The 22,500-nt window shown below is 38.1% G+C and overlaps 1 protein-coding gene across 3 annotated transcripts in view; it reads right to left on the reverse strand.

Moving 5' to 3' along the window:
- EYA1 (EYA transcriptional coactivator and phosphatase 1) overlaps positions 1 to 22,500 on the reverse strand; it is a 135,791-nt gene that overhangs the window by 85,261 nt on the left and 28,030 nt on the right. Inside the window, exons 4-8 of one of the 3 annotated variants that reach the window (XM_082258315.1) lie at positions 19,419 to 19,485; positions 16,684 to 16,829; positions 13,476 to 13,613; positions 2,503 to 2,585; positions 1,810 to 1,993 (exon numbers count right to left, since the gene is read on the reverse strand). In XM_082258315.1, coding sequence (XP_082114441.1) covers positions 1,810 to 1,993; positions 2,503 to 2,585; positions 13,476 to 13,613; positions 16,684 to 16,829; positions 19,419 to 19,485 — 618 coding nt within the window. Of the gene's footprint in view, positions 1 to 1,809; positions 1,994 to 2,502; positions 2,586 to 13,475; positions 13,614 to 16,683; positions 16,830 to 19,418; positions 19,486 to 22,500 lie in introns of those variants that run through there. The other 2 variants (XM_082258313.1, XM_082258314.1) reach the window with 2 other exon arrangements.

Raw genomic sequence — 22,500 nt, forward strand, 5'->3', positions numbered from 1 at the left:
ATTTTACACAATAATAAATAAACATGATAACTTTAAAAAGTGGTTTATTGAATCACTAGCCAATATCCTTTACCAAGCTTCAATGTCCGAGATGACTTAAAACTGGACCTGATAAACACAATATCACCTGAGCTAACATCTGTCATAGAATACACTGTTATTAATCATGCTTTGCTGCTTATGTTAGTCTAAAAGAGACTCCATCTGAGGTGGGAGATGTTGCAGGTATCAGGTGCAGACACTTGCCTCTATTAAATATAATTGCAAGCTGTCTCTAATAACACCCACCATTATGGCTGACTTCTGGGTAGTGTTGGAGCTTGTTGATAAGCCCTGGGCCCCTAAACATTCATACTGGCCCATCACTTTGATGGGTAGCTTCACTAGCCAATAGGAATGTGCAGGAGGTAGGAAGGGGAAGGTAAAGTTTGGCACTATAAAGAAGAGCCAAAACCTTGCCTGTCAGAATGACCCAAGATTCTACTGTCACTGAGAGCTTTGAGGATGCTACAGATATATATATAGTTTCCCCTCCACCACAGAATCTGTTAAGGCTAGATGTAGAAGAGATCTGACCATTCAGAATTGAATGACCAGACCCTTGCATGATCCTCCCTTCTCTCACCATGTACATTGACTATTTGTGCATATTTGGCACAGTTCTCATTAACTGCCCATAATCAGTCTTAGCTGCCCTTCAGATGCCTCACTACACACATATCATTCACATAAAATATTCATAATATAACAGGTTTTTGTAACAGTAGTTAAGGTTGAATAAAGACAACAGTCCATCTATTTAAACCTGTGTAGGTGTGTGTTAGTGACAATAATTATATCCCTGTACATTGTGTTCTTTAAGATGCACATCCAAGGGTCTTTTAAAAATATCAATACTCCCTGCTGACACCAACAAATGTAGAGGAGAGTTCCACATTCTTACCGCACTGACAGTGAAAAACCCCCTACGCAGCTTAAGGTTGAACCACCTCCAATCTCATTGTGTGGCCACAAGTCCTCTTACACTCCCTGAGACTGAATAGCTTTTTTTTCCAATGCTGGGATCACCATTGAGGTATTTGTAAATCATGTCCCCTCTCAAGCGTCTCTTCTCCAGCGAAAAAAAAATTAATTGAGGTCCTCCAATCCCCTACTTAACATGTTTTTGTTTTTTGTAATGCTATGTTCCAGGAAAGGTGAGGCAACCTGACCAAATTAAGGGCATGACCTGGCTAGCAACAATTAGTTTCCCATGTTTTCTGTATCAAACTTCATCTTAATGTCCCCACAAAACTATTCAGCTGCCATGCTGGTTACCAAGCAGCAGAATTGTTTCTTTTGGCTCATCTGCACCAACTGCTTTGGTGACAGTATCCAACATTAGAGCATCCCTTTCACTCTTAAATAATTTTCCCTACTGCCCTAGGCATTGGCCTACAACTACCATTATGGTAAATATAGACCTGATTTGCATAAGAATCCAATTCAGTAAAATGTATGGCAAACAGAATACAGTAATGTAGATATTCAGTAAAAAATACATCTCTGAAAATGTGAATCAAATATACCTTTTACCTCTCTCAATAAATCTTTCAAGCAATTGGAAACGGTGTAAATATATTATGAAATAAACATGTGTTAGAAAAGAATGCTAACAGAAACAAGAGTTGGGAATTGGCTATCTTTGTGCCTGTGAGCACTTATAAATGATATGTGCATATTGTCAGACACATTGACAGACAACAGAGGGTCATTAACTAACCCAGCTAAAAATGTCCATATAACACGGATAAATAGCAGGACAATTACCTGAGGGATCTGTTACTGCTTGACTGGTGACACCAGATGGTGGCTCTTGCAGCTGGTATGTGGCCGTAGTGGAAGGAATAGTGGGGCTTGTGTTGCTGCTTGTCATATAATGTGATTGGTACGGAGAGCTGTTATAATACTGTGCATACTGACCCTGGCCAAAGTTGGGATAAGATGTATATTCCTGGAACACACACGGGAAAAAAAAAAAAAAAGAAACAGCAACAAAAGCAGTTTTTGTTAAACATGTTGCTACTTCAGAATGAACATTCCAAAATATAACTACAAGCATATGTTGACATAACTTCCCACATGGAATACATTGGCTGGCTTGTTGGTGCATATAAATAGATAACTGTCCTAGACTTGAAGCCTTAAATGTGCCACAAATGTATCTATTAAACATGATCTGATATGCAGATGCAATACAAATGTATGCGGCTAGGCCAAACACATGGTATCTCTCTGTCGCATTACAGAAAACATTTACTGCAAGCACATCTGTCAGCAACGGAATCAGGAACCGGATTTATAACTCAGCATGCAAAAACTCTGTGAGGTTGCAAAGACAACGTCACGACCACAGAATCATTAACGTAAAAATCACAGCAAAAAAAAAAAAAAAAAAGAGGAAGACAGAAAAAAGGGCTTCTTGTGCAAAACTGAAATATCCCTCTTTTCCCCAAAATTTACCTGCTGGGAGCTATTAAATCCAGTTGAATTTGTGAGTGAATTACTTCCTGCATAGATTACTGATGCTGTGGTGAAACTGCTCCCTGAAATGAAAGGAGAAAATGCTTCAAATTACTGAAATGTACACACAGACCTCCCAGACTGAAACATCAATAGGCTCCATGTGTCTCCCAGAAACAACAGTGTGGCTTCTGACATGTACAAGGAAGGGACAAACCCTGATGACTGAATCCATATTGAAATGGCACCCGCTTACACTTATGCCTCCTGATGGATGTTTGACTGGACTCTGATCTCATATCAGACCACTTTCATTTACATACATTAGTCAGTTACCTGCATAGTTACCAATGTATGAGTCTTAAAGTATATGGAAACCCTAACAATGAACTTCTCTTATTTGTTCCTTTTTGATCTGCTAATTATACCACTGAAACTGTTTTGTTATATCTGCTTCAAAAGTGCAAAAATACCTGTATGTTTTGCACGAAATCTTGTGGACTGATACCTACCTGTGATCCCGGCACACAAGACATAGTTATGGAGATGAGGAGAGAGGTCTGTGTTCTTCGTAAGCCATCAAAAATAAAGTAGCCAGAGCTGACACCAGTTGCTTAGGAATTTGGAGATGCATTGTCATGTTGAAGAGCAAGGTCTAATTACAAAATTTCTGGCTTATCAGCAGTAATTTATGTTTTTATCATTGGTATTTATATAGTGCCAACAATTTATGCAGTGCTATAAATATATATATATATATATATATATATATATATATATATATATATATATATATAGATAGATAGATAGATAGATAGATATCTATATATCTATCTATCTATATATATATATATATATTTTACATTCCCATCAGTCCCTGCTATCAAGGAGCTCACAGTCTAAGGTCCTTAATTCACATGTATACATACACATACTAGGGCCAGAAGGTTGGCCCATGCTGATCTGCCTCCCACATACAAAGGCTGCTGGCCCAGACTGCATCTTTACAGAATATAATAAGAAAGCTACGAACAGCCACACTCCAATTTCCACCTTTATTAATGTAAAATGTCCAAAAAAACGGCAAATCACAGCAAAAGTAAGAGGAAGAGACAGTTGACGTGTTTCACGCACACCAGTGCTTACTCATAATATTAATCATGAGTAAGCACTGGTGATCGTGAAATGCGTCAACAATCTTTTCACCTCACTGTTGCTGCGATTTGCCGTTTTCTGAATATCCTACATTAATAAAGGTTGAAATTGACTTGCATCCGTCAGGAGCTTTACTAGGCCCAATTTAGACAGTTAATTAGAAAATTATCCTACCAGCATGTCTTTGTAGTGAAGGAGGAAACTGGAGTACCCAAGGGAAATCTATGCAGGAACAAGGAGAACATGCAAACTTCAGGCAGGTAGTGTTGTGGTTGGGATTCGAACCAATGACCCCACTGCTGTTGTACTTTCAGGGTGTTTAAGGGAATAAAACATGGTGAAATTTTGCATGTATTAAGTAAGTGTTTTTTTTCTTTGATAAATAGGGGTTGATTTACTAAAGGCAAGAAGAAGACTGTGCACTTTACAAAGTGCAGTGGCATTCTCCAACTACAGTTACTCTAAAGCTTAGTAGATTAGGTAAAGCTTCACTTTGCAAAGAATATCCAATCATGAGCAAGGAAATAAAAAAAACAGAATTTTTGCTTGCACATGATAGGATGATAGAAGTCAGCAGAGCTTCTGCTCATTTACTAAGCACCGGAGCAATTGCTCTTGAAAAGTGCACAGTGTATCTGCCTTTAGTAAATCAACCCCATAGTGTTCTGATACATTTGATTACATAAGTGTAACTAATAATACATGTTATTATTTGATAAAGACATTTCATATTTTCAAACTACTTCTCTTCTGAGGGCGATGTCAGCTATGGTGCTGCATTTTCATGAATAAAAGTCATAGTTAGCATATGGTGATTTCAAAATCCATTCTGTTTGTACATATAGAGGTACTATGTGTGTACACATCACCCATAGAAACTAGCATGATATGTATAGGCAAGAGGCAAAAAGACACAGCAATAGAAAGAAGGATGAAAAAGGTAGTTAAATGCATGTCAAGCAGACAATGTAAAGTGCAGGAAGCATGTGCCCAGCATACCTATTTTCTTGCTTTGAGTTATATGGTAATTACATAAAACTAGCACGGAAGCCTATGCCTTTCATTTTCTGCTTGTAATGCCTTTAATTACTTTTATCATCCTTTTTCTTTTTGCTGTGTCTTTTTTCCTCTTGCCTACACATATACGTGCTCGTTTTATGTAATATGGTGAGTTATATGGTATTTACATAAAAAGAAGGTAGTATTTCAGAGTTGAGAGTATAGGTAACCTGGGTCCAGGGTTGAGAACCTTGTCCCTGCAATTTCAAGTTCTAGAGACATATGTCTCACCTCTTGGAAGGTCTGGACTGCTAAAGAGTGTAAAACTGGTGTGTTTATTTTTCACAGAGTATTGACCTAGAATAAGTACAGGATTTCTAGGGAAACATTTGGCCTCTGCAAGGATTTGTTCCCATGGTACCTTGTGAAACGTGACCTCGGTTTTCTTGTACGCTTTACTTAACAGCTGTAATGGAAAAGCTAAAGGAAAGCTTTGAGGATGTTTCCACTAGAAAAATAGATACACTTTTATAACAATGTAAAACTTCTATTATTACTATTATTATTATTACTATTATTTTTATTATTATTAATATTATTAGTTGATACTAAATAAACTAGAGATCGCACAGTTTCCAAATATAATTTTTTCCACTATACAATTTTATCATTGCATGGATATAGAAAAAGTTTACAGTTATCAGAGTTTCAATATTCAGCAAACACAGTTGTATGTGGTAAAATATCGTACATTTTTACACTGACCTATTTATTATAATGATGGAACTATGGCCATAACAACTCAAGTGATGTGATCATTTTGAACAACGTGTGCAAAAACATTGTAAGCCAAGAATTAATGTCCCTACTTGTTGCCAGGGACAGCATCACCAGTGTGACGTGGGCCTAGGAGCAAATTACCTTTTTGCACTTTATAAAAGATGTGATTAATGTAATTGTAATAAAAATATATTTATAAAGAAGGCAAGATTATATTCCAGTAAGAAAAAAGGAATGCAGTTTCCTCATTCTCTGTTGAAATACCTGGCTGTACAAATGTAGAAACCCCTGGCTTTATATTAGAATGCCTGGAATTTCACATGGTCACAAATAGCCTTTGGTCATTTGCTTAGTAAAATACAGCAAGGCTTCTCTATCACATGTTGAGCGAGGTTGTGCAGCTGAAGATAACAGCCAATCACCATCTAGTTAAAACTATTTTAGTGAAAATTCTAAAATGAACTTGTAGTGGTTGCTGTGGGCAGAAGCGCTGTGCTTCATTGGTATTAGTCTTCTTAAACAAACCTAAGTATATTATTTTTTTGTTGTTTTAAAACATGTTTTATGCAATACTGGGTTTATTCTGTTAATTTGTGGAAAGCGCAATACGAATCTGCTGATTTTTGTTTTCATTTACTTTCTGTTAAGCATAAGAAAGAACGGTTGGTACTGTACTGGAACTGTATGCAAACTACCAAATGCAGCACAAATGCCACAAACCATAAAAAGCTACCGGTATATTGAGCAACATCATTCATGTGAGCAGGGGCAATACTAGAAACCCGTGCTGCCCTATTGACATTTAATGGGCCCCCAACAGCATGTGTTTATGGTGAAAGGCTCAGTAAAAAATGCTCTAGTGTCAGTGGTCAGGAGGAGGAAAAAAGAACAGATGGAAAAAATACTACTGTGTCAGTGGTCAATAGTAGAGAAAAAAGCCTGTAAGTCAGTGGAAAAAAATAAACTGCCTTCACAATAGTGGTCAGTGGGATGAAAAAAATGCCTTGGCATCAGCGTTTAGAGAGAACAAAAATACCCTGGTGTTAGTGGGAGGAAGAAATGCCCTGGTGTAAGTGGCCAGTGGTGATTTCCTGGCGTTAGTTGTCGGTAGGAAGAAAAATATCTTGTCAATGTGTAATAGAAGTAGAAAATGCCCTAGTATCAGTGGTCAGTAGGAGGAAAAATGCCTTGTCAGTGGTCTTGCCAGTGCAGGAAAAAATGTTGTCAAGGGTCAGTAGGACGAAAAATGTCCTAACATCTGTGGTCAGTAAAAGGAAAATATTACCTTCATCCTTGGTCAGTGGGAGAAAAAAAATGCACCGGTTTTGGTGGTCATCAGTAGGAGGAAAAAACACCAACTCTGGTGTGAGTGAGAGATAAAATAATAGAGACTGGGGGTTGGGGGCACTATGGGGGGGCTAGGGGTTCTGAAGAAGACTACATGAGTTCTGTGGGGGTTGATGAACTCTGTGTGAAGGCACAGTGAGGGGATGGGGCTGTTGTGGCTAGCAAGGGGCCTTGGGGGAAAAACGGGGGCTGGGAGCTGAAGGATGTAGCGACAATTGACCTTTCAGGGAACAGAATGAAGAGAGAATACTCACCTCTTACCACTCCCCACACACATTTACCGTTCAAAACTGCTGTCAGTAAGGGTACTCCCTTGGGAAGTGAAAGTAAAACCTCCCCTACATCCTCTCTCCATTGGTGTGATAGGTCACATGATTAGGGGAGTAAGAATAGGAATTTACTCCCCAGCAGAGGCCTGCATTCCTGAAAGGTGTGTAGCTGCTTGACATCCAAGGAGGCATTGATCTACAATGACTTCCCATGATGCTTGGTGGAGCAGTATCCAGTGCTGGAATGTTACGCATTCCAACATCAGGCAGCCGCTGTCACTCTACAGAGTAGATTAAAACTTTAGACACACAAGGGGAGCTTCCTGCAGCACAACAATTCTGATTTCAGGGTCCTTGACCCCCCCCCCCCTCCCTGACCCAGGCCCTATAGCCACAGTGTGGGCTGAATTGGCAGTAGTTCTGTCAGTGCATGTGAGCATATTTCAAAACACAAGAATAGGCTTGTGCAGGCACCCATAGCATCCACACAGGAACAAATGTCCTAAACATCAGAGTGGACTTACCCATAATGAAACTGTATTCGTATTGTGGCTGCATTAGGTAATAACATAAATGTTTTACTATTATTTCTTTTAACCGTCATTTGGTAAATATGAAAAATTGGTTAATTGCCTAATATTAGGCTGCCTTCTATCCAACCTACAACATGTCCACTATGCAGATGTCAGCTGGCCAATCTGGGGAAAAGCACCAGCAGTTGGGGCTCAATTGCTATAGTGTCAGTGCCAGGGGAGTATGCATAAGTGTGTATACATGCATAATTGCCATATGCAAGCATGCATGTTTGTGTACTGATTGCTTACATAAACAAATTCAAATTAGGATCTTCTAAATGTTATCTTATGCCAGTGGGTTCCATTTCATGGAACTAAATATGTTTATATTAATTATTAATAAAGTTAAAATTGTCCCATTACACTAAATAAAGATGATCATAAACTAGGGGGAGTAGTTGTTTGTTTATCTATGATACGAGTAGCTTTAGTGCTCGCTCTACAGAGCACACCATAAACTAAGATTATGCTGACTGAAGCAGCCCACATGACCGGTAGGGAGGTGAGAAAATCCACATGCAGGAAAGGAAATCCTGTGTAAACTTGTTAGGACAAAATTAAGAGACTGGGGAAAGTTTTTTAACCTGTCTTACTGGCTGTTTGGCAGGGTTGGTCCTTCCAAAACACGAGATGATTGTCACACTTTAATTACCAATAGGCTACTCATACACATATAAAATTGCATGCCAAATGTGACGTTTATTTTTTTTTTACAATATTTCATATAAAAGATTTCTTCATAAATAATAACTCTTATATTTGCTGAAAAATAGAATGTTTAAAGAACACACATGCAATATTTAGCTGATGCGTCCAAGCACAGTAATTGTGCATGTGAATTATATATGATTTTTAAATCACCTCAAGATGGATAAAACGACTTGTAAAAAGATCACTCATGCTACCGAAAACAGAGTTAGCTCTGCAAACTACAAACCACTATTTCTAGCATCAACCATCTACATAAAGATCTTTAGTATGAATGATCTCTCAGATCTTTCTTAAGTGAACAAACATCTCTTTAGACCACTTTGGTTAGCTTAACAGTGCCTTAGGTTATTCTGTGAACTCAATCATATTTTAATTACTTCTAAGACAAATCCATGTTAGTGAAATTGCTAAATATTACCCAATAAATCATCACCAAACAGAATTGCTTGGCACTTAGGTTGATTTACTAAAGCTACATCTTTTCACTTTATTGCTTACTTAAAATACCCGATCAGATTTAAGGGCATTAACATTTTTTCCTGCTGATCCTTATTGGTATTTGAAGTGAATAAAACCTAGAATTAAAATGACTCTTTAGTGAATAACCTGATTTTACGACTTTATTGAGTACTAAATCTCTTATGCCTTACAACTTTTTGGTACTATAAAGACAATACTTTACAGTGACAATAATCTTACCACTTCAGCTAGCAATGTACTAATACTGCATTTGTTGACAAATTTACATGCAAGGGTTGTAACATATATACAAAACATGAGAAATTTAAAGTTGTATTTAAATTTATTATTATTACTTATGTAAGAACACATAAATGTATATTGAATTATAATATTTTTAATTTAGTGTCCTTAGTCGTTTAAGCTATGGAATTTGTACTGTGTTGCAAAATATATGTTTCAAAAAATAACAGTGAAATATATTTAGCAGCTGAATTTCAAATCAAGAATCCTAATTGAAGAGGCGCCTAAAACTAATTAGAATGCATATCACAATGAGGTGTGGCCTTCTTAATATAAAGAAAAGCTAAATAAAATAGCACAGATAGATATTTTAAGAATAACATAAAACTAACACATAAGCACATGCAGTAATACAACAACAACAGAACTCTCAGGGCATGAGTGACATACAGAGAAACTATGCCTGAGTTTCCAACAACACTCATATACTGTTTCTAATACAGAAAAAGGAGCCACACAACAATACAATTTGGCTTCTGGGAAAGCCTGTTTCTTTTTTTGGGACATCTAATCGGATAGCCACATTACGGGTCTCACTCTGAGATTTCGAACAGAAGTTCATTTGCTTCCTATAATCAGCGCCCTTGCCATGGGCTATGTCTATCATCAGCGTACAATATACGAGGCAGAAGTTAGTGCCGTCCTCTTGGGAAAGGTCTATGAAGGCCAGATGGGCTCTTTAATCCCAGATCTTTTCCCTTTTCACATTTGCTGCTGTTCAGACATCATTTGCACTGTTTTTAAAATGTCTCTCTCGGTTCCTGGCCATTAGACACAAACATAAAGTACTTTCCCTAAAATCTGTTTTCATTGTAGACTTTGTAGGGGAACAGTTGGCCTTTCTGAATGACAGTCTACAGATTTGTGTAGAAGAAACTCTTTCTGAATAGAGGCTAGTTCTTAATTACAAAAAACTTTAGGCAAACTGTGTATTTAGAAAACCATGCATATTTAGAATTAAAATATGCTTAGGCATAAAAATAAAACAATAAGCAACAGAAACCTAAAAAAAGTATAATTTTCAATTACAACCACATCACGTCTTGGCGACATTGCTTAAGCCTTATATCCACATAAGCAGCTACAGCAATCCCTTAAATTGTACAGGGACCTCAAAACAGAGCAAGGATTCAAAGGTCTCTTAAAGCAAACAAAGCAGATCATTTTTCTTGGAGAAGGAAGAGAATATAATTTCCAGAATAGAATTAACATCAGTGTGCAAAGCTGTAATATATTGCACTTCTTTGTAATATTAGGGATCCCTAAAAGCATTACTTTTACTAAAAATGTAAACAAATGAACTGAAAATTGTGCTTATGAATATTGAGTACTGTATATATCACCTAAAATTGACATCACTGGCTTAATGAAAATATTTTTAGTACTAACAATCTTTTTTTTTTTTTTAATCACTACAATTGAAATATATTTAAATATTTTTTATACCAATAATCTCAATTTAAAAAAGAAAAATATAGCAGCTGTTTTATAAAACACTGTGAACCCATGTGTGAAAAATAGCACAATAACTGGATGGGTTTTAAATGCTGTTTTTTTTTTTTTTGGGTTGAACCAGATGGACTTGTGTCTTTTTTCAACCTGACTAACTATGTAACTATATGTAACTGCTTAATTTTAGCAATAAAATGCTGGTTTGTAAAAGAAAATGCCATGAATTCTGATTAAAGTAGCAAAAGTAACATTTACTGCTTATCCATCATTGTTTCATATGTCTAATATGTATATGTAGTATAGATAGTAAATATCTACTAGACAGTTAAAAATAATAAGTCTAACTTTTTGAACTAATTAAAAAAGAAAATAAAATGGAAATAAAGACGGCAGTTAACCTATGTATTACTGATTAAAAAGTTCCTCGTTCAGTATTCCCATGCTTCGGGCACTTACTCACTACAACAGTATCGCTCTACCCATTTAAATAAAGAGCAACTTTTGAAAGGGCATCAATTGTTTGCACTTCTATTATCTGTAAAGTACATCAAGCAGAGTGTGTCTGTATCAGATGGTCAATCCAGCAGCTCTGTGATTGCTCAGCTAACAGTTCAAAGGTACAGAGGCCTCACCAAAGCCTGACAAACCCAGGATCAATACGCATTAAGACTGACAGCCCAGAAGTGCTATTACTTCTACTCAACAGGACATCAAAAACTGAACTTCCAGAGAAAGAAGCAATGTAAACATTAAAAAACAGCATATTCCAGAGGAAAAAAAAAAACTAGTAACAACAGCTGGCAATATTTCTCATAGTGAAATGTGTTTTACTAATCCTAGCAAGTCCGCCACTAAGACCTGGCAAACAGTGGGCCTTATGGCTGAAACTGACACAACAGCTTTGAGTATTACCCATAGCAGTAAGTTAGACGTTTTACGTTCTTAGAGAAAATTACAAACTGAAAAAGAGAAATTGATTGGTTGCTAGAGACAAAATAAACAAGAGTCCCTATTTTCTAAAAACACAAATATCTGATAGTAAAATCTGAAAAGCAAAATCAGAATGAACAACATAGTACCAAAAAAAAATGAAACAAACACAGATTTAAAATATAATAAAGAAGAACCATCTCTGTTTCCGAACCTTCAGCTTTTCCCATGTGAAAATAACGAAGAAGCTGATTAGTAAACTGGGACAACAAAATATATTCAGACTGCCAAATTTCCCTTATCAGAAAGAATGCTTATAACTTTTATTATAATGCTATTGTCCTACAATATTTCCTCAACAGCAATCTCTAAAAAAGGTAATGTTTATTTTCGGCGGGCACATATTTCCAAATTTTGCACTATGCGAATGTGTGTAAATCGTTAATAGTTTTTGTTCTACTATTTGTGGCTGAATGTTTGCAAGTGTGGCTTCACTTCCGGTTAAGTAAATGTTTGCAATCAATCTGTGAAGGTATGCCTGTTTTGGTACATTCGTTGAAAGTCTTATGACCTAAAAGGTGATGTGGATCACTCTATAAACAAACAGAAACTGCACAACATTAGTAGATGCAACAACGGAAACTTTATTGATAAATGTTCCCATTGACCAGACCTTGTGCAGGAACCCTTGCTAATGTATAAAGAAACCAGGCCCTGATATACAAGGACTTGAACTATACAAGTTAAAGCAGAACTAAACCTTCCTATTGTTTTCAGCCATGGAAGCTGCCATCTTGGCCTCTGTTTGCTCTTCAACTGTCACGATGCTGCATATGTAATTAGCTATGACTCCAGCCGTTTGATGGTTTGACAGTTTTATTGAAAGCACAAGCAATGTAACACTTACATTCCTGGCACGTGCCAGAATGTAACTGTTTTTTGAAACAGTTAAATTGATGGGTTTAGTTCTGCTTTTAAGATCCTGTTCACACTGGGGCGACGCTACTTGCCGGGGCAACCTCACAGGTCGCGGCGCGCTGCTCGCACCGCGACCTCGGAGCGGCCGGCACGGACTTCATAACATTGAAGTCAATGCAGGTCGCTCCGGGTCGCCCCAAAGAAGCTCCGGACCCTTTTTCTAAGTCGGAGCGACTTGTGTCGCTCCTATTAGAACGGGTCCACAGCTTCTCTATGGCAGGCCACCTAGGTCGCCTGACAGGTCGCCCCAGTGTGAACGGGCTCTTAATGCTTGTAAATGTTATTTTATTTAAAATAATAAACAAGGTATACTTTTGCACAGAGCAGCCTCTTCTGGGGTCCACCTCCAGTGTTCCTGGCTTCTCCTCCCTGCTGGTGGAATTCATGCACCTCGCCCTGTCCCCTGCTCTCTCCACACAGGCTGTGATTGACAGCAGCAGGAACCCCCATGGTCAGTGAAAAGAGAGAGAGATAGCAAAGGGCACAGTGGTGGATCAAGATTGGGCTCATGTAAGTATTTAGGGGGGCTGGGGGGGATCCTGTTCAGATTAAGTTTTTTTACCTTAATGCATAGAATGCATTAAGGTAACAAACCTTCTACCTTTACAACCATTTTAACTTGTTCACCTGCCACAATATTTTTAGTTTTGCTTAGGCTAACAGTACTGAGCAATACAACCTAATTGGTCCACAGGACTTACAATTCATGCTCAGCCTGACATCTGCTGCATTGTGGGGAAGTTTACATGATGATAGACGTTGGAGAATTAAACCAGTAGTATTTAAAAAAAAACATGTCATCATTTTTAGATAAACTTAGCTTTTTTATATTTGTCTGCAGTTCCGCTTTAATATAATAGTATTTTTCTTTGACCAATTGGCTGATGACTCCCTAAACCATGATGCCGTCCCTTACTTGTAGCTGGCAATATAGGCAAATGTAGAGGCAGCACACACCAAACATCATCTGTAACTTATATCTACAAATACAGCCATATAAATAGCATTCACTTACCTTGCATTTGGTAGCTATATGGGGCCTGTCCTGGCTGGGGCGCACTAAAGCTTGAGCCATAACTCTGAAATCCAACTTGGCCTGGTGACTGTGATTGTGGCAGTCCTCCTTCCGTCTTGATGCCTGCCCACAATGCACCTAAATCAGTTAGTGACATCAGATACGCATGTCCAAACTTAGGCAAATGGTCATTTCAAAGTGTTGCTGAATTCAGAAAAAGAACAAAACCAACATATTGCTCTACTATAGTGGATCTATCTTTACTGGGTACTGAAAGTAAGCAAATATTGTATAAGCAATCAGAAAACTTTAATTTGAAATAACAAAAAATGACCAAATGTTTTTAGATTCTTTAGATTCTTGAAGGATATTTGCCTTTCAGGATATAATAATAAGTTTTATGTAGTTTATTTACTGATTTACATTACATAGTTTATGGGTGGCTATAGATTTTAGCTGTCTTTCTTCTACACATTAGAGTTATTGTATACATTATACAAAAGGTCCTCTAGACACATCCCTCCGTGTTACCCAGTCTACATAACCACTGGTTACATTGTAATACTAGAAATAAGATTAAATTAGGTTTATTTTGCTGGCTAACAGTATTTTTCCCTGATTAACTTCCCTTTCTTTGCTCCCTTGTTGCCTCCATGCTGCAGAAGTCTATCTTGGGTAAGTTCCTGTATAAGAGGATACTCTAGAGCAGCGGTCTCCAAACTGCAGGCCAGGGGCCAGATGTGGCCCTTTGCTTGCCTGTACTTGGCCCTCTGGCCACTATTTCTCTAAATGACACCAATAACAAGCCACCATTCCTTCCACTGATGCCATGAATAGGGAATTATTCCTCCCACTGATACCAACAATGGGGCACTGTTCTTCCAACCGACACCAATACTGGAGCACTGTTCCTCCCACTGACACCAACAATGAGGCATCGTTTACTCCCACTGACCACAGTCAGTCTGCCCCCCCCCAAAGCTTGATGGACAGTACAGCGGCCCTTTGCTTAGAAAGTTTAGAGACCCTTGCTCTAGATAATGAAGCCTCTAAATGGGACAAATGGCAATGTCCCTTTATTGACTTTTTCTAATGTTCTGCTCTTTGGTTGTACTTTGGTAGCTTTCCATTTTTGTTGGTTTTTCCTCCTGCTACTTGCATAATCAACAGGAAATTACACCATATACAAATGTATATGATTCAGCAAATGGAAGCATAATTCTTTAGGTCATTGCCACTATTTGAAAACCTAACAAAACCTTTCTACAGGGTTAAAAAAACAAATTCTAATATGATATAATATCATAAACAATTTTATATATATGTTTTAGAAGTGTGTCTTTGGGAATGTTTGACCATTCTTCCAGAAGGTAATTTGTGAGAAGGCCTGGTTCAAAGTCTCTGCTTTAATTCATCCCAAAGGTGTTCTATCGGGTTTAGGTAAGGACTCTGTGAAGGCCAGACAAAGTTCCTCTGCCCCAAACTCACTCATCCATGTCTTTATGAACCTTGCTTTGTGCACTGGTGCGCAGTCATGTTAGAACAGGAAGGGGCCATCCCCAAACTGTTCCCACAAAGTTGGAAGCATGAAATTGTTCAAAATGTCTTGATATGCTGATGCCTTAAGAGATCCCTGCACTGGAACTAAGGGGCCAAGCCCAACCCTGGAAAAACAACCCCACACCATAATCCCCCCTCCACCGAATGATTTGGAGTGCACAAAGCAAGGTCCATAAAGACATGGATGAGCAAGTTTGGGGTGGAGGAACTTGACTAGCCTGCACAGAGTCCTTACCTCAACTCGATAGAACACCTTTGGGATGAAATATAGTGGAGACTGCGAACCAGGCCTTCTCGTCCACATCAGTACCTGACCTCACAAATGCACTTCCGGAAGAATGGTCAAACATTACCATAGACAGACTCCTAAACCTTGTGGACAGCCTTCCCAGAAGAGTTGAAGCTGTCATAGCTGCAAAGGGTGGGCCAACTCAATACTGAACCCTACATACTAAGATTGGGAAGCCATTAAAGTCCATGTGAGTGTAAAGGCAGGCGTTCCCAATACGTTTGGTAATATAGATAGTGTATATCTTCTAAAAGAAGAATATATATATGTATATATATATATATATATATATATATATATATATATATATATATATATATATATATATTGTATATATATATATATATTCTTCTTCAAGAAAATGCTGTTTTCACATTTTTCCTGCTGTTTTTGCATCTCAGCTTTGCTGATCTTAGCCTTTCTGCAACTACTTCATACCCACAAGCACTTGCTCTAGTGGCAGCTACATGCCATTGCTCTTTGCTGGCTTCCTGATGGTGACAACAGCAGAACCAGCCTGTGAATTGAGTTTTACCATTGCCATTTATAGTCTTTTCCGGCAGCCCATGTCAAAGGGTGACAACATAGTAGAGGAAATGGGAAACAAAGAATTTAGCCCTTATAACAGGAAGTGTCTAAACAAGGAACCTAATGGCAGAATTGCCAGGGAATATTAAGATAAAAGCTATGAATTTAACAAATTGAAAACAACATTTAAATTACTTTTTTTAAAATAAATTTTTAAGTTAATATGAGATTTTACACTGTGGCCCCTTGCCACTGTGCAGAGTGTCAACCCCTTTTTATCTAGAACCTTGCTGGGGCAAAAATATAAATGTCTCACCTTGCCTCTTAAGCCTAACTCATTTCCAGAGCATTTGCCCTCCACAGCTTAGCACTGCCCATTTTTAATAACAGTTCAGTCCAAATAATAAAGAATTTACAAGATGCTGTAAATAGTACATGAAGCCTTTTCTATTTCAGCTGCTCATTATGAATAGAATGCCTGAACTTCTCAAGACTCCACACCCTATTAAAAGACCATGTATTCCATCAACTACCAGAGCCCATGAGATCCCTGGGAGTTGCAGCTGAACAACAGCTGAAGGGCTCTGTGTACCATAACTACAGTGTACATGAATGCCATGCTCTAATTCAGATCTATTATTGTATCTTAATTTTTACAACAAATGGGAAAAGGTATTTATTAGTATATATGGTATTTTATTATAGAATAGAGAATGCAATTATATGTGTAATGATGAAAGATATTCACTTGTCTATCAAGAAAAAACAAATGGAAGCAGAGAAACAATAAAACAGAATGAATGAGAGTTTGAACTAAGATAGGTGACCTACCATAAGGAGGAATTCCGTAGGGCTGTCCTGGTTGGGGGTACGTTGCATAGGTTGTGGCTTGTTGCATTCCTGTGGGAAATGGGGCTTGCCCATACGCTGCCATTGTTTGTGAAGACGGGGTGGGCAGAATATGTGGGTAAGATCTGCTATTAAAAAATATAACAAAAAAGGGGCAAGACTTCAGTAAAAATGAGCAAGGTATCAACATTCTCCTTAGTATACAAACCTTCCCTACTCAATTATTAGTGATATATATTAATATAACATTTACATTTACTTTTAGGTGTTAGATATCTAAAACAAATGCCAATGTAATGCAACAAACAACAATATCTGAGCAATAAAAAATTATATTGCTTCAAAATACACTGGGGTAATTTACTAAAATAATTGAGAATATTCTCTGAGCAAAGAGAATCTTTCTTGAAGGGCCGTACGCAGGGGCTGAATACTGGACAGCATTGGCTGGTTCAATAAAAAACTGGCAGACATTTGGCCCATGTATAAAGCAGCCAGTCAGGAAGCCAGAAGGGGTCTGAAAACGATCTGCGGATCGGCTTCCAATCAGCCTTTCAGCCAATGGCTCAGCAGGGGAGATTGTTGTTCTAACTTCGGATAGTTAGTACAGTGGCTCTTCCTTATGCCCAGTACACACGATCCAAAAATCGGACGACTCTCCGTCCGTTTTTGTTTGGTTGCTAGGAACTCTCAATTATATTCGCAAATGGGAGAGGTTACTTACGATACAAATTTTCTTGGACGATGATTCAAAAGCTTCCGGTATGCGTAACCACGCTGTAGCGTGTGAGGGGAAAATGATGTCTACTGCTCATGCGCTGTCTACTGCTCACCATTTTTTTCGGACGAACAACATACTGATAATACGATTATCGTACGATGTGTTATAATACGATCAAAATTGTTATGCTTTCACGACCGGATAATATCGGGCGAACTGTCGTGATCGCCTCTCGTAAGCTGTGTACTAACTATCAGATTATCGTCCTATCCTTTCACAAGCGTTATTTTTCGTCCGATTTTCGGATCGTGTGTACGGGCCATTAGGCTCTTCAGTTTTTTTTTATATTCAGCCCGCCGGGTTGAATGGAAAAAAAAACTGTTAGTGTGTACCAGACTTAAGTCTGTATATGCAATCTTGTGCAGGGGATGAAAAAAAACAAAAAAAAAAAAAAAAAACAGGCTTTTGCCTTGCACATGATTGGTGAAATCACTTTGCGAAGTGAACATTTTCTACCTTTTTAGTAAATCAACCCCATTGAATGACAACATTGCTGTACAAATACATGTGCTAAAAATACATGTGCTAAACTACTCTCTAAACTACTATTATGATATCACTCTAGAATATAGATTAATACTCAGAAAAACAAGCAAATAAAACAAAATAAGGGTTCTAGGTGAGTAGGATCAGTAAAAATGAGAAATGGGCATATGGCGGTCAGGGGATAACAATGAAGGGAGCGAGGTGAAAACTGAAAGACCAAAGTATTATATGCTTTTAGAATCCAGAGGAAAAATGGGTATAAAGAGTGGCAAAGAAAAAGGATAGATAATATAGGAAGGAAGACCGGCGTATAATGGGTAAAGGAAGATGAAAAGGGTATACGGACTAGACAGAACATAAAGTGGAAAAGAGGCTTTAAGGGGAAGAAGGGGCATTTAAAGACAGGTGAAGAAGGAACAGATGTATGGGAAGTGCAGAATTCAGGATGGTAGAAGGAAAGAAAGGAGAAGGATATAATGATAGGGAAAAGAGAGGAAAAAAAGAGCATGGTTGTTCAGAGTGGAAGAGGAGGAGGGAGGAGTATATCGACTGTAGGATGAAGAAGTAAAGTATAGAGTCCGGAGTGAGAAAAAGAGGTGAAGAAAGATCGGAGGAGGAGAAATAAGAGTATAGAGACTGTAGGAGGAAGAAGAGGTGTATAGAGCCTGGAAAAGGAAGAAGAGGAGTATAGAGACTGTAGGATGAAGATGAGGAGTACAGTGCCTGGAGAAGGTAGAAGAGTATAGAGACTGGAGGTGAAAGAATAAGTATTTAGAGACTATATGAGGAAGAAGAGGTTTATAGAGCCTTAAGCAGGAAGAAGAGAAATATGGAGATTGGAGGAGAATGAAGAGAAGTATAGAAATTGGAGGAGAAAAAGATGAGTATACAGACTGCAGAAGGAAGAAGAGGATTATAGAAATTGGAGGTATTTAGAGTCTAGAGGAGGAAGGAACGATTTAACACTAAATGGAGGGAGAAGTTATAGGGACTATAGGAAGAAAGACACATTTGCAGAAAATCAAGGCAAATAAACAGGGTAAAGGGGAATCTAGATTAGAAGAAGAAGAAGGCTACAGAGGCTGCAAGCGTATTGAGCGAGAAGAGGGTACAATTTATCACCGTAAGAGTCAGAAAAATAGAAAGAGATCTAAAAGGGGAGGGAATATGTATAGGAATGAACAGAGACAATGAGAAAGTGGAATATAGAAAGGTGGACACAGAAAAACATACTGGGGAGAAGGAAAATGTCAAGAGACACAGACAGGCTGTAGAAAGTAAGGGAGTTCAGACTGAGAGAAAGTTGAAACCTAATGCCTTAGCTGTCTTCCATTGCACAGCAGTACCTTAGAATTTAACAATTAACTGGCAGACGTGCTCAAAACATAAAATGACAGGTTTATGTGTGTCATGTGTTCATTTCATTAGACTACAAAGACTGGAATCTTACTTGGATGGGTAGATCTGTGGGGAAAACTGGTGTGTTTGTCTGGGGCTGAATCCACTGCTTCCAATAACTCCACATAGAGAGGAAAAAGAGAGGACATCAAATCAAATACCCATCCTGGCATAAAAGGAAACTCTTACCATATATTGCTTCTAAAATCCTTCACTTTGACTAGAACTAGATTTGGTGGACATATCTTGATTTTTGTCCATAGACCAGTTCACACAATGATATGACAAATGTAGATACGTCATTAACATGAAATGATAAAATGTATTTTGTAACTGCAGTAAAAAGGTAAATTACTATACAACATTCTTGGATTATACTTAGTACTTATTTGAAAGCCAGCTCCACACAAAACAAATCAATTTGTTTGATGTTAGACTTCAGTTGGGCAGTTTCCTATAATACAGTAGTTTGTGTCTCAACCCCCTACAACAATACATTAAGGCTGGCCATGCATTATACAATTTCCTTGTACAATGTTCCTTTAGATTTACCAAAGCCATGTAATATGAGGTGCAACCAGGGCTTTTTATTCAGCTGGAACTCAGTGGAACTCAGTTCCACCACCTCTGGCTCAGGCCCTCTGCTCTCTGTCCACCAATATCATCTGTAAACACAGGGACGGGGTTGAGTTCCTGCACCTTTTTTTCTGAGAAAAAAAGCCCTGGGTGCAACCAAAACACTTTCGATTTGTATGCTATCATGCAGGCCTTTTCACTACATAGCTGAAGGTAGATGTAAAGAAAATTGAATATGAAAATTATATAATGTATGTCCAGCTTAACACATGGCTGGATTTCATATTTATTATAGAGGATCTAATGACACATTTTCATTGCTATGTGATGTTGCTGCCAGTTGGGGGGTACAGAGAAATCTGGAAGGTACCTCTTGTGACATGATAATAAATCATCTGCAATGCAACTTGCCAAAAATCACGAAAACCTAAAATGTTAGTTTTTCTGGGAGTGGGCCTTTAAAAAGAACCTGTCTGCAGCAGAGGAGCAGTGCAGTAATTGATAAAATGATACATAAATTCAAATGTTGCAATGTAATACAAAAGGCTCTTTAGGCGTAATCTTATGAAAAATTTGTCTTTTGTATCTAAGCAGAGTAATATAAAGAGTTCTAGCACTACTGAAGCTTCTATGTAACTTTCTGCAAAGACATTGCAGATTTAGTGAATCTACTGACAAAAGTTTTATTTAATTTTGAACAGAATATAAAGGGTTAGAACCTCTGTCAAATTTTTTTTGCTTACTGTGGTCTTGTTGGGGAGATTTCCCTCACTTCCTGTCTTTGCAAGTTTTTTATCGAATAGCAAGAGTAGGACAAAGCTAGGGCACCCATCAGCAATTCCTTTTGTCTGTGCACCCTTTGGAGATGTTCCCCCAAGTTCTGTGCTTACTGATGGCATTGGAGAAATCTCCCCAGCAGAAACAACAGAAAGCAATAAAACCTTGACAGAGGTGCTAACCCTTTCCTACCAAGAAAGGTTTCCATGGAGCTACACTTTAAAGGGTACAGAATCTCAGAGTTAGCTTAAAACAACTTGTGACACTTTCACATTCACTATAAATATCAGCGGTCTTCTCCTTATTAGTAGTTAACTTGCATGTGTTGCTTATCTGACCACAGGAAATGTTAAAACCAATTGAAACAAGTCAGACAGGGAAACACATACACATGCACACACACACACACACACACACACACCATTAACGTGAGCAACTACATTCCTCTACAGAAAAAAAAATTATATTTTATAAATGTGTAAGCTATCCAAACGTTATGTTAATTTTCTTTTTTAAACTGAATTTAATTAAAATGCATTTGACATGTTTAACTAGAGTGAGAGTTGAGGTATAACACAAGCTTCACTGTACAGTCTAAGGAAGATGCACAAAAAATCTTCCTTGGTTTTGCCTCTTATTTTTAAAGCATAAGTGTCATGACAGCACCCACCCCATTTTAAAGCTAAAAGACAACTTAACAGCCATAAGTGCTTTATACCTAAGAAACACTTCCAGGGCTTCTTGCTTGCCAAATCCACTTCCAGGGCTGCTGTTAGCAATCACGGGGCCCCGTACAGCCTACCTGACAGGGGACCCCCCCCCCACCGATTATATCAAGATAATATTTTCACTAAAAATAAACTACAAACATTATTGGCAGACATATTCATAACAGAGAACCTGTGTGAATTAGCCCTTTTTATTTGTTTTTACATTTAAAAAATAAATACATTTATCATTTTTTTAAAATGTTTACAACTATTTTATTTTACAATTTTTTTTAATTATTTATAACATTGTTTAATTATTATTTTTTTTTTTTTTTACAATGTATTTTATTTTTTTTCCAGGAACAGGGAAGCCTGCAGTGCTGTGGGAGGGGGGCGGCACAGCGAAAAGGGGGCACATGGGGAGGGGGATCCGAAGCAGGCAGAACAGAGGGGGATCAGTGTCATAGAAGCAATTACTGGAACGATGCCCTGTGTAGGAACGATGCCCTGAAAGCTGAAAGCTGGCAGGAGGGGAAGAAACTGCCTTTCAGCTTCTGCAGAGAGCCACTCAGGGCTTCCTTTTGTAATTGCCCCTCCGCCCGACCGTACCAATTTTCCCTGCTGTTGGGGCCCCCTGTGTGCCCTGGCCCCCTACAGGAGGACTGGTGGTCCCCCTCTATTAGCGGCCCTGTCTGCTTCACTTGCAACCCATTAAAAAGAAAGTCAACAGACTATACTAGAATATCAGGATTTATCCCAAGCTCCATATGGGTAATTGTAGGCTGTCCCAATTCAGGGTCATGGAAAATTTGCATATTCCTAAACCTTTGCTATCCAAGAATTCCATAAAAATATGAGAACCTACTAGGCTTACAGGACAAATTACAGACTACTTGAGTACCTCATGATAAATTTAAAAAAAACCTTGTCATCATCATCATTGAGGTCATCCACATTGTTATTAGCATCAAAGTCATTATCAATAATACCGCAATTAAATAGTTTCACTTCTTTTCATCTAATTATGGACTTTAGCTGTCAGTATTACTCCTAGCAACTGATCAAACATTT

This window comes from Pelophylax lessonae (genome assembly GCF_965119305.1).
Source record: "Pelophylax lessonae genome assembly, chromosome: 5".
Taxonomy (NCBI): domain Eukaryota; kingdom Metazoa; phylum Chordata; class Amphibia; order Anura; family Ranidae; genus Pelophylax; species Pelophylax lessonae.